The sequence below is a fragment of the Rhincodon typus genome, chromosome 7 (genome assembly GCF_021869965.1).
Source record: "Rhincodon typus isolate 14 chromosome 7, sRhiTyp1.1, whole genome shotgun sequence".
Taxonomy (NCBI): Eukaryota; Metazoa; Chordata; class Chondrichthyes; order Orectolobiformes; family Rhincodontidae; genus Rhincodon; species Rhincodon typus.
The window spans coordinates 4,989,693-5,002,147 of NC_063338.1; the positions used below are offsets into that span (position 1 = coordinate 4,989,693).

The following is a 12,455-nucleotide window of genomic DNA, read 5'->3' on the forward strand; positions in this document are numbered from 1 at the left end:
AAATCAAAACTTCCCTCAAACTCCTTTGTTCCAAGGATAACAATCTAACCTTCAACCTATCCTTGGGGTTAAAATCCCTAAACCCAAAAGCCGTTTTGGCACCTCTGCATTTTTTCCCTAAGGGCCGCACATCCTTCCAAAATTGCCACAAGCAGAACCAGTTGCAATATTCCAATTGTGGCCTAATCAAGGTTTGAAAGAGGTTCAACCTAAATTCCCCACTTTTGTACTAATATTGCTATTATGAAGTGAATATTCTCTTACATTTCACTAATTGCGCTTACTGTATCCTGCCACCTTCAAAGATCTATGTACATGAACTCCCAGATCACTGTGCCCCTGCATAGTTTAGAAGTGCCACTAAATGCATATTGTTTATATGTAGAATCCCGACAGCGTGGAAACAGGCCCTTCGGCCCAACAAGTCCACACTAACCTCCGAGCAGCCCACCAAGACCCATCCTGAATAACACATCCTAATCTACACATCCCTGAACACCATTGGCCGTGCTAAATTGCCCATCGACCTAACTTGCACATCTGTGGACTGAGGGAGGAAACCGAGCACCCAGACGAAACCCATGCAGACACAGGGAGAATGTGCAAACTCCACACACAATCACCCGAGGACAGAATTGAACCTGGGTCCCTGGCACTGTGAGGCAGCAGTGCTAACCACTGCCGCCCTAACCCTTCTGTCAAAATGATCTAGCCCTCTTCTATACCATCACCAAATCCCTATGATCAACGTCCTAGAAATTACCATTAAATAGAAACGGAACTTGACTGGCCATATAATTTTGACTTCAAGGGCAGGCCACTGCTCAGAATTATGCAGCAACTAACTTATCTCCTGAATGAGCCTACCACCTACAAGGCACAAGTCAGGAGTGTGATGGAATACTCCCCACTTGCCTGGATGGGTGTACCTCCAACACCACTTAAGAAGCTTGACACCATCCAGGACAAAGCAGCCCAAATGAATAGCACCACATCCACTTCCTCCACGTGAATGCAGCGACTCTAATGTTCTGTGCATACCGATTGCAGCATTGCTTTCTGATTCCAGATGGTGCAGTCACACACGGGCCTCAGAGTCTCATGCACCCATTCAGTAAATTAGAGGGAATGCTCTCCATGACTACTTCCGTCTAGAAGGACAAGGGCAGTAAATACATGGGAACACTATCACCTGCAAGTTCCCCTCCAAGCTACTCACCACCCTCATTTGGAAATTTGCCAGTTTCTTCACTGTATTAAAATCCTGACAGCATGACAGCATTGTGGGTGTATCTATACTAAATAACTGCAATGGTTCTAGGTGGCAGATCAGCATCTTCAAGGCCAATTAGGGATAAACAATAACTACTCTCCGAGAAAACAATGTCCACATCCTTTGACTGATATGAGTTTAAAAGAACCCTTATAACCTGACATATTTAGCCCCAATCCCAGTCATTTTTAGCCATGTCAGTAATTATTACCATGACACGTGCTTAAAATTGAATATACGCCTACAATTCATTCAATTTGTTACATTCAATGTGTAAGTATGAAGCACTCTTATTTCGACCACAAATACTCTGCGTCCTTCTGATCTCAGGTTTTACTCTATTTTGCCATTTCTCTCTCCTGATTTTAAAAACTTCATGTTTAGTTTTTTCCCTTGCACTGTCCATAAAGAATAGTGTTAAACTGTTAATCTACTTGCTTCCATTCTGTGCATTTTCAAATTGTTTTCAGTGTTATGTTTACCACGCAAACCTTATGTTCTGTTCTGAAGTGCCACGGTCTACATATTGACTATTTTCCCACCAGTCTTTATCCGTATTCTCACAAGCAGAAAATGCAGTTATTGGATAGGTTTCTGTTTGCTCATTTTATCTCACCTAGGCACTCCCTACTGTGGACAAGGATGGTTATATCATTCTGAACTCAGACCTCTCAATTTACTTGGAAAATTACTCGGCAAGTTCGAATAGCATTTCCAGTATTATAGGTGTCAATGAGTGGAACTCGTGAGCCAGCAACCACAAAATGTCTTACCTGCATGTGCTATCAGTCTGGCTCCAACCAACTCTCCAACCATCACAGTCAAGTTGGGTGCAATAGCCATCATTCGGTTTTTCAGGTAGTCATAGAGCTGGGTGCGGTATTCAGAGATCTGCACTACCTTGAAGGGATGGGATGAATGCAATTTGTCATGTACAGAACGGCAATAAATTCTATTTTAATACATCACAAATGCAAAATCTCCTAAAATTTGATCGAAAGGAAGGTATCAGAAAGATAGCACAATAGATTTGCGCTGAATCTCCGTCTGAAACCCAGTTCAGAGTGTGTACTGATTCACACCAGAAACCTGAAATAAATAGTTACAGTAAATGTATAATGTTAGATTGCAAGGAACAAACTAACATTACAGTATTGGACACAGAGGGTAAAGCAGTGTAGGAGCTTCACTCAAAAATGAATGTAGTCATGCTGGGACGATCTTTAACCTGAATACTAAGGAGAGCCTGCAGTTGATTTGCTAAGTCTTAGCAATCTGTCATTGTTCTTATGAATGTTTGAAAAGGACTTTGAAAGTAGTTGCATTAATTGTAAAGGAATCAACAGCAATTTCTTACATTAAAAAAATTGGTCCATGTGATCGTGGGACCCTTGATCTGAAAATAGTATCAATAGGAAGGAAATTAAGACCATAAACTACCCATGGCAAGTAGAAGAGAACTGTCGACAGAAGGTGGCCGTTACAAAGATGCAAACGTAAAAGAAAAAGCAGAGAGAGAGAGGAACAAGGGAATTTGTGAAGTCGAGCAGCAAAGCTCATGACAAAAATGACTTTGGGGACCTAAAAGTAGAGTTATAAGCTCCTGTAACAATGATACACACATGGACTAAAAGTAACTGAATCTGAGTCCTAAAAATGTGTTTAGCTCAAACATCAAGACACTTGACCAGATGCAAGCTGTCAGTTGAAATGGAAACTGCACCATCAGGACTGACATGATCCCAACAAGACAGGGTTCTCAGATATTTGATGTTAGCCCTGCCTGAAGACCTTGGATGGAATACAGATTCTACCAAAAAGTGACTTGAGGGCCAAATGTTTGAGATGGAGAGGTGAGAGGTCCTGCATGTCAGAGGGACCTGGAAAGACTGAAATTGCACACAGTGTCACATTTGTGCAGGGAGTAATGCGGGTTTTCATGGTTACCAAAGCTGCATCTTTGTTAGATTGATGTTTTAAACTAAAAAAATTATTCAAAATTCCTGTCACCTGTTGTATAATTTGCATTGGTTCTGATTTGTACAAAGCTGTAGGGGGAGAAATCTGATGAAAAGTTTTTTGTTTGGAGGGGGGAGGTCATTCATTAAGCATGATTACTTCAGTTTATGGCTTATAACCTTAAGAACAAACCATGGAATGGTTGATGCCAACTTCGCAATTTCAAACAGAAATGGTTTCATCCCACCCATCCTTTTGGAGTGTGAGAAGTCGAATCTTCAACACAATCTTGAAACAAAATCTTAAAAGATGACTGTGTAACCATCACTAAAAGATCGAAAAAGGAACTATTCTGAAGCTAGGGAAAATTTCAAGACTGTACAGTTTCATGGCAATACACAAATCCAGACACAGTAAAATATAGCAGCTCATAACTAAAGCAGGGCTGCTTACAATTTAAATAGGGGAAATAAAATGCAGTTACAATATATTTTGTTTGCAGTATATCAGGAGGAAATTAGAGCTGTAGCAGCCAGGAGGCCAGATACCATACATTAAGAGGAAGCTGCCTGGAAGCCTTGGAGTTGGCCAACACTTACGCTCAGAAAACATTAAAGCTCTTGAACAAAAAGATCACCTGGTAAATCATCCAGGGACAATGCATGAGTTCAGACATGAAGATTTTGTTTGCAAAATCAGGATAATGGGCAAGGACTGAAATGAGGAGAAATTTCTTCAAAGGGTGATGAATCCTTGAAATTTTCTACCAAAGGCTATCAATATTTTGTGCTAAATATATTTAAGGATAAGCAAAAAGTTTTTGGTGTCTCAAGTAAAATGGAAAGCAGGTGCGAAGGGTGATTATTGCACGGAACGGAAAAATAAGTGCGTGGTCACATGATTTACTACAAGTTAACATTCAATGCCCTCAAAGGTAAATAACTGGTAAACATTTACTTTCTAGTCCCATAAATTCAAAATGGCCACTCAAGGCCAGGGCTCGAACAATGAAGATTCAACTCGAGTAGGTGTGATGAAAAAGACTAGTAACAAGATTTTCAGCATGTCACAATACCACAATACAGACTTACTCCAGAAACATCTTGATATCTGCAGAAAGCCTTTTTGTAAACATACGCAGTGTGAAAGTAGGAATACAGCACCTTACATTGGTGCATCTGTAAGAGTGACCATGTAATTCAGCACTGGCAGCCTCAGATGAGGTAGTGACTGAAAACCTTCAGTCAATCAGCAAGACTGACAAAATCATCACTGCTGCCAGTGCTGGACAGGGACTCTGGTCACATCCCTGAAAGGAAGAAAACACATTTTAAAAATAGATTATGTATCAGAGATAAATAATCACAGCACTTAGTACAATCAAGGCTACCCTTCATGAACTTATTGATACTGCCCACTGGGAGACTGCTTAATGTAGAACGAATTTGGTCAACCTTACAGAGTTTGCAAACCACAAAGCAGCCCAGCAGATTCTAAATGAAGCTCTCTTTTGGACAAAGCTAAAAACCCTCTTCATTCAAAAAGAAAGTTCAACAAAATGATACCTCTGAAATATACATAAGGATTCAACAAAATAACCAACACCACCAACCTGATCACAAAGGTGTATAATGTGCTCAATGTCCTCCTCAGATACTTCTGTCCCCATGGATATTTCAGCTGCAACCTTCACTGCATTTTCTACCTCCTCAGGCAAAATGTCTGAAAGATCTGTGGTAGCAGTGTTCGTTCTGTCTCCTGTTGGGTGATCAACACAATGGACTAAAAATCATCTTACCTCATTCTAGCAGACTACAATAAATTCTGTTACTTCTAATTCAAAGGATTGTGCTTCTTTAAGACACAAAGGCATTTTCAAAATCCATTTATGATTCTCTTAACCATTACGCAAATTAAAAACTCAAAACTGGGGCAGCATGGTGGCTCACTGGTTAGCACAGCAGCCTCACAGCACCATGGGAAATGCACGGTTACAGGGATGGAGGATTTGAGTGGCTTGCTCTTTGGAGGGTCAGTGTGGATTCGATGGGTCGAAGAATCCCTGCAGTGTGGAAGCAGGTCTATGATCTACGAAAGGTCAGAGATTTATATTTTAATTCAGTTACACGAGGATTTTTTTTGGAAGTGTCCTGTTAGCACATTATGAGCCTGATATTGGTTCCAACCTTTTTCCAGCAACTAAAAAAATTAATTGGAAGGAGGCCAATTTCAGGTGGAATAAAAACGATCTGGCTAAGGTAAATAAGAATTAATTGGAGGTTGTGGTGCTGTGGTATTGTTACTGCACTAGTGATCCAGATAAAGACTTTGGGGACATGGGTTCAATTGCTCCTGCAGCAGATTGTGAAATGAGTGCTTTTCTTTTTAAAAACCATGATCATCCAAGAGGCATTGGTTTAAGTACAATCAGCGTATATCACGAGACAGAAAGGTAGAACAAAAAGAACTCAAGTGGTAAAAGACAAAAGTAAAATTAAACAAGAAAATGTGCGCATGTCAGATTGCTAGAACGAGACATAGGGTTAATAAATTTTCAGAAATGGGAAAAGAAAAAGAGAAGCAAATACAAGAGTTTGGCAGGTGACAAAACAGAAATAAAAAATTCTACAAATACATCAACTGTAAAAGAAAGGCGAGGTTGATTAGAGAGATTAAAAAGGACTTACACATGGAAGCAGTGAGCACAACTGGAATACAATTTTTTTTTTTTTTTTTTTAAATCTGTCTTTACCAAGGAAGATGCTACTACAAAGATCAGTGAAGGTGGTGGTAAGCAAGAGCCTAACTCAAGAAAAGTACAAAAACAACCATAGCAAACAGAGGTCATTCATTTTAACTTCAATGATGGGAAGACTTAAAAACTATGATCCAAGATAAGTTACGCCACTTGGACAAATGTGGATTGAGAAAATAGATTTATAAATGGCAAATCACGTTTAAGTTCTTTTTGAAGTAGTAACAGAGAGGATTGATGTAGGTAGTAGTTACTGTTATGGTATACGTAGACTTCCAAAGAGATTTGATAAAATGCCATGTAGGAGGATTTAACTGTTAGAATGGCACCAAAATAAACAGGATGGAAAAATCAAAGTTGGTCAAAATGACAGGCAGCAACAACAACGATGAACAGCTCTTTTCCAAACTGCAGCAAGGTTATAAGGACGTTCCCCAGGGGCTGGAGTAAGGATGAGTGCTTTGCCTGTTCTACATTCACATCTTTGATTTGTGCCTACAGAACAATTTCAACATGAGGCACAAAACTCAGAAGAAATGCAGTGACAGAGAACTGTCTTTACAAACATGAAATTACTAGATAGACAGAAGAAATTTGAAGGCATACATTGAAAGGGGGCAATAAAACAAGTAGTTTTAAAGGGGACGCAGGAATAGAAATCCTGAGGGTATGCAAAATTGCCTCAGTTCTACCAGACAATAGGGCTGCTCTCTCATTTTAGAAGTGGGCTGGTGGTCATTTAACCTGAGGATCGCCAAACCTCAGCCAAGAATGGACAGTGAGGACAGTATTGTAATGTCAGCCAGTATGGGAATGGAACCCATGCTGTTGGCATTTCTCTGCATCGCAAACCAGCCAACTTAGCTTATCAACTCCCTAGCTGGCATGTTTCTACAAATAAACAAAAAGGTGGCGGGATAGTTCAGAAAGCACGTATCATAAGGCACCCTGGATTCTAGAGAAATAGAGGCAGAAGTTCAAAAGCAAGCAAGTTACCATCGAGATGTACAAAACTTTTATTCATTCATGGGATGAGGGTGTTGCTCGCGAGGCAGCATTTATTGCCTATCCCTCATTGGCCAGAGGGCAGGTAAGAGCCAACCACATCACTGTGGGTTTGGAGTCATATGTAGGCAACACCAGGTAAGTATAGTAGTTTCCTTCCCTAAAGGATATCAGTGAACCAGATCCATTTTTCCCCAACAATCAGCAATGGGATTCATGGTCATTGTTAGAATCTTAAGTCTAGATATTTATTGAATTCAAATTCCACCATCTAACATGGTGGGATTCAAACCCAGGACCCCAGAACATTATCTGGGTCTCTGGATTAACAGTCCCGTGATAATACCACTAGGTCATTGCCTCCCCAAAACACTGGCTTAGTCTCAAATTGTTAACAATGTTCAATTCTGAGAATCATACTTTAGGTGTGAAGGCAGTAGAGGTGTTGCAAAAAAAAGTACATAGGTCATCCAAGAAAAAACAAATTAACCTATTAGTCTAATAACCTGTTCAGAGATGTTACTACACACCTCTGGAGCAGGTGGGATTTGAATTCGGGTCTCTCAGTCCAGGGTTAGTGTCACTTCCACAAGAGGAACCAGAAATTTCAGTAATTTTCTAATCAATTCGCTAAGTTGTTATTACCTAGCTCTGGAGCAGTAGAATCTTGAACCTAAGTCTCCACTCCAAGGGGTAGGGGCACTACCACTGCAGCACAAGAGGTCATTCAGTAAGTTTTTTTTTAAAAATATCAACCTGTTCAGAGATTTTATTACACAACTCTAGAATGAGGATGTTGAAATTGATCCAGGGCCTCTAGGTCCAGGGGCAGGCACTCAACCACCGCGCCACAATACAGCCCCTACAGACTTCAGTAACATTTTTCCTTTAAATTTAACATTTTTCCTAATCAACATGTTCAGATCTGTTATTCACCTCTGGAGCAGGTGGGATTTGAACTTGGGCCTTCCAGTACAGAAGTAGGCACATGACTACTGTACCACAAGAGGCCCTTCTGAGACTTCAATTTTTTTATGGACATTTTTGAATCAACCTGAGGCAGGTAGGACTTGAACCTGGGTCTCCTAGTCCACAGACCTCCACCACAACGCCAAGAGGGCCCCAGAGGTGTCAATTTTTTTTTTCAATTTATAATTTAACCGATATTTCTAATCAACCTGTTCAGAACTGTTATTACACACCCTTGGAGCAGGTGGGACTTCAACCCTGGCCCCTCAGTCTAGCAATAAAGACACTACCACTGCACAACAAGAACATGGATAGATTAGACGAGTTCCATCTATTTGCCTTAATAGAAGAAATGGTTAAGGGGACAATTGAAGGATTCAAGATCATGAGGTGTCTAGACAGTAGATCCAGAGAAACTATTCACTTTTGCACAAAGATCACAAACCAGAGGACAACAATTCAAATTGAATGGCTGAGAGAGTATGGCAAAGACAGAATCTGAGTTTTAAAAGGGAATGGGTAACAGCCTGAAAAACACTTGCAGGGCTATATGGAAAAAAAGAAGTGAGAACAGTTCAGCTGCTCTTGCAGACATGAACGTGACAGGCAGATGGCATTCTTTTGTACTATATTCAATTAACAACTGAATTGATTTATTCCTAATTGCCATAGCCACTTCTCAACTTTTTATTCCATCATTCTTTGCAAAGTATGAATTATTTTTCAACATTCTTGTTGTTCATCGATCATATCTTTTAATACAGGTGTCTCTGTTATAACACCTACTTCATGAACATGAATGGGTTGTAATGCAATTGATGAAAAGTGGATGCTGTTTGGATAACGCAAACTTTCTGCTGTACAGATATAGCAATTTACCGATAACGCAATTTTCTATAGTGCGAAGTCACAAAAACGCAACTATCGCATTATAGGAGAAATACTTGTACAGCATTTCAAATGACCTTAGGAAGTAGTCCATATCAGTTTGTTTATGGAGACTGAAAAGCTGTCATTTCTATACTTCAGTTTTTTCAGCACAAATTAGAAAACTACTGCGAATGTATTCTAACATCCTCCAAATGTTGCAAATTTGCACTGAGCAAACTGCACGTTTAAGATCCAACTTGACTACTGTATTACTTCTGTTGTATGCACATCTAATTTCTGCTTAGCAATAACTGTCCTAAGAAAAACTCTTACTAGTTCGTTTTATCCCTTCTAGTTACTGGTTGTCCAAACTGTTCCTAGCCTCCATTTTCTGAAACAGGGTCCTTTGTCTCTTTAGCCCTATATTAATCAGTTACTACCATTTTTTGCAGTTTGATGATCTAAATCCAGTTTCTTAAAACGCTTATGTTTTCAATCTCAGTCACTTTGCAATCTGTAACTATGACAATGAGATCAATGATGATGAAATCAAACATTTATTTTGATCCTACTACTGCCCCACTTCGTGCTGGGGATCTAGGCATATTAAATTCACACAAATTGCTAATGTACTGTCCAACATCGATTTTTCTTTTCCTATTTTTGACTTGCTCTCCCCACTCTTGCACTGGAGTTGTTTAATGGATGCATGACAGAATAAACTTAAAGCAAGAATAATAGGCATGTACCTAATTTCTGCACACACTTGCAGTACGCCAAGTTATCAGTAACGGTTTTTCCAAGTTCTGGGAAATGCCAGCCATACCATTCTCTGCAGCGCATGATGTAATTGTTCAGCTCCTTATCCAAATCATCCAGCAGAGCTATAGGAAACAGACCAGTAAGAACAAGGAGCATAAAAAAAAATCACATTATCCTTTTATTCATGATTTTGCTTCTTAAACAAATTAACCTGACCCCTCATCTTTATATAGATTATGTCAAACATTGGATGCAAAGGATACAGAACATACATCAGATAACACACCATTTTAGCTCTTTATTCTCCACTCCAGACTACTAATACTCAAAAGCTAACAAGCACAGCAACATATTCCAGCCTTTTGGCTTTTCTTCAACCAATCTAAAACTATGGGGCAGACTGCAAAGTCACTCCTGGGAAACCAGTTAAGTGATTGTTACACCCTATTGCTCAGTAGCACAAATCAGTGCTATAATGTAAACTGTTCAAATCCAGTGCCTAATGTCCCTTAAGGCATGGTATCATACAAAGACAGAAAAATATTCCTTTACGAAAAAAAACCAAATAAAAAGACGCAGAACGAGGGAAATTTTTACTACTCTTGGTTTCAAGATTTCCAAAATGGAGAGAAAACTGTGAATTGTACTCTTCACAGTTAATTTTCACCCAAGGAGCCATTTTCAGATCTTAAGCCAGAGTAGTGTGTAGGAAAGCCATTCAAACAACAGAAACTCCAGTCAATACTTTCAACGGAGGAGAATGGTTTATACATCTGCCAAAATAATCAGAAATGGAGATGGACAAAAAAATACTGACATTCCCATTTTTTGGAAACAGATTCCTTCTAGTAACTGTTTGCATTATGTAATTTATAAGACAGTGAACCACAATTACATCAAGCCAAACATATTCATATTAGTACAAATACTGAATACATTTGATGTGCATGCTGATTAGTGTCTTGAACTTACAAATCGCTTGTACAATCATAGTATCCACCTTGTCAGGGCTGAACTTCAATTTGTAACGGGAGAGACTGCAAGAAACCAAGAAATGCGCACATTATGCAGTAACACGTGGCCATCACATTCCAATACAGCTAAATAGGTTCTACAAATTAGAATTGCAGATGCCTCTGCCAAATACAATTTATACATAGCACCAAATTATTTCAACAGCCTGAAATCTATCCAAAACAGGTTGTATATCACATCAGCCTCAATCAAGCTCTGCATTATCAATGATAGTATAAAGGCATTAGCCTGTCCAATGCCTTATCTTTGATATGGATAATTCTGCACAGCAATTACCTCCAAGAGGTTCCACCCTGCTACAGGTTTACACGCAGCTGTAGAGGAAGGATCCTGTAGGACAATGGTACTGTCCCTACCCCTGAACCAGAAGATCCAAGTTCAAGTCCCTGTTGACCCAGAGGTGCGTCACAGTACACACCACAGATTAAAGTAACTGAACGTTTTATATGCACGTGTGGCTCCTAACTGGTTGTGCAATTAATCAACTTCCATTGTCAACAGTAACTGAAATTGACTAAAAATCTGCAAATAGGTCTTATCCTTTTCATTTTGGCACACGGGGCTCATACCTGTGCGCAAGGCCAAGAGACATGGCACTTATCTCACGAGGTGGCAATCCACTGATTAGTCCATTCACTTGGGTTCGAATTCCTCTCATCAGCTCACCAACTGCAGCATTGTGAATGCAACTCAAGTTAAGCTTGTCCTGAAAACAAAACAAGTTTCCCCCATTACAGCAGTGATCTCTCCTTCATTTAAGCATTCTGAAGCCTAATTCCCACATAGATTGTAAGGCAGTTACCAGGTTGTGAATGAGTTCCCGTCTGGAGTTGGTTCACAAGTCAGGATAACTTAAAGCAGCTGTCCCATGTCCTGTCTTTAAAATTACACCCAGGTATGTAATCACATTCTTAATTTGGACTTTTGTCAGTCAGGGACCCTATGTAATCCCACAAACCTGCGAAGAAAACTTGAATATTTAGCCTAATTGTATTTCGTAAACTTTAGGTATGTTTTGGTCTGCAGCAATGAAGTGAGGCCATTAAGCAGTTATGTCATATGGCGGTTTGAAAAGTGATCAAAATTAAGGAAGCACTATCCACCACTGTAACTGTACAGCAGTTCACAATACTAGACATAAGTCAGATGTAGCAAATTTGCTGGTTGTTACATTCAAGGCTAGATTATGAAAGTCTATTAAAGCAGGTCATTGAAAACTTGATTCACCATACTTCAGGATGGGTGTGATGGCACTTGGAAAGGTGCAGAGGTTTACTAGAATGGTTCCAGGGCTGACAGATATCAGTGAGTATAGTTCAGAGATTTGATACAATGTACAAAATTCTAACAAGCTTAAATAATTAAAGAGGAGGAAACAACCCATGAATTTGCGATAGGATGACTGTGGGACAATGTTTGAAGATTTCCATGCAAGAGATGCAAAAGGAACACGAGGAAACACTTTTTTTAAAAAACAGAGCAATAACTGGCTCTTACTGCCTGAGAGCACGGTGGAAACAAAGCCAACGAACAATTTCAAAAGAAAACCTTTTGACAAAGTGGGAGAACGCAACTGATTGACTGTAATTAGTCTACAGCAGGGTTGCCAACTTTTCTTATGTCAATCTTCTTTAATATTCAGAGAACCAGCAGCAAATTTCACAAAGATAAAAGTTTTACAGAAGTATAAATGAATTTCAGAAAGCAAAGAATCAAAATCTTATGTAAATGATTAATTAATAAAATTGACTCAACTTGACAACAGTGGTTTATTTTTCTTTGCCTTTCACTCATGAAGCAAAGCTACAGATAGATAAATCAGCCCCG

At 39.5% G+C, this 12,455-nt stretch overlaps 1 protein-coding gene and 1 non-coding gene across 2 annotated transcripts in view; both read right to left on the reverse strand.

Moving 5' to 3' along the window:
- Window positions 1–1,987: 1,987 nt before the first annotated feature.
- Window positions 1,988–12,455, reverse strand: part of LOC125483465 (nucleolar protein 58-like) — an 11,661-nt gene continuing 1,193 nt past the window's right edge. Inside the window, exons 2-6 of the mRNA XM_048598679.1 lie at window positions 11,198–11,334; window positions 10,566–10,630; window positions 9,581–9,715; window positions 4,845–4,990; window positions 1,988–2,173 (exon numbers count right to left, since the gene is read on the reverse strand). Of these exons, the coding sequence (XP_048454636.1) occupies window positions 2,003–2,173; window positions 4,845–4,990; window positions 9,581–9,715; window positions 10,566–10,630; window positions 11,198–11,334 (654 nt within the window). The 3' untranslated portion in view covers window positions 1,988–2,002. The remainder of the gene's footprint in view (window positions 2,174–4,844; window positions 4,991–9,580; window positions 9,716–10,565; window positions 10,631–11,197; window positions 11,335–12,455) is intronic.
- LOC125483608 lies at window positions 4,439–4,513 on the reverse strand. Its single transcript, XR_007262553.1, has one exon. It is a non-coding gene; the product is annotated as a small nucleolar RNA SNORD11B (small nucleolar RNA).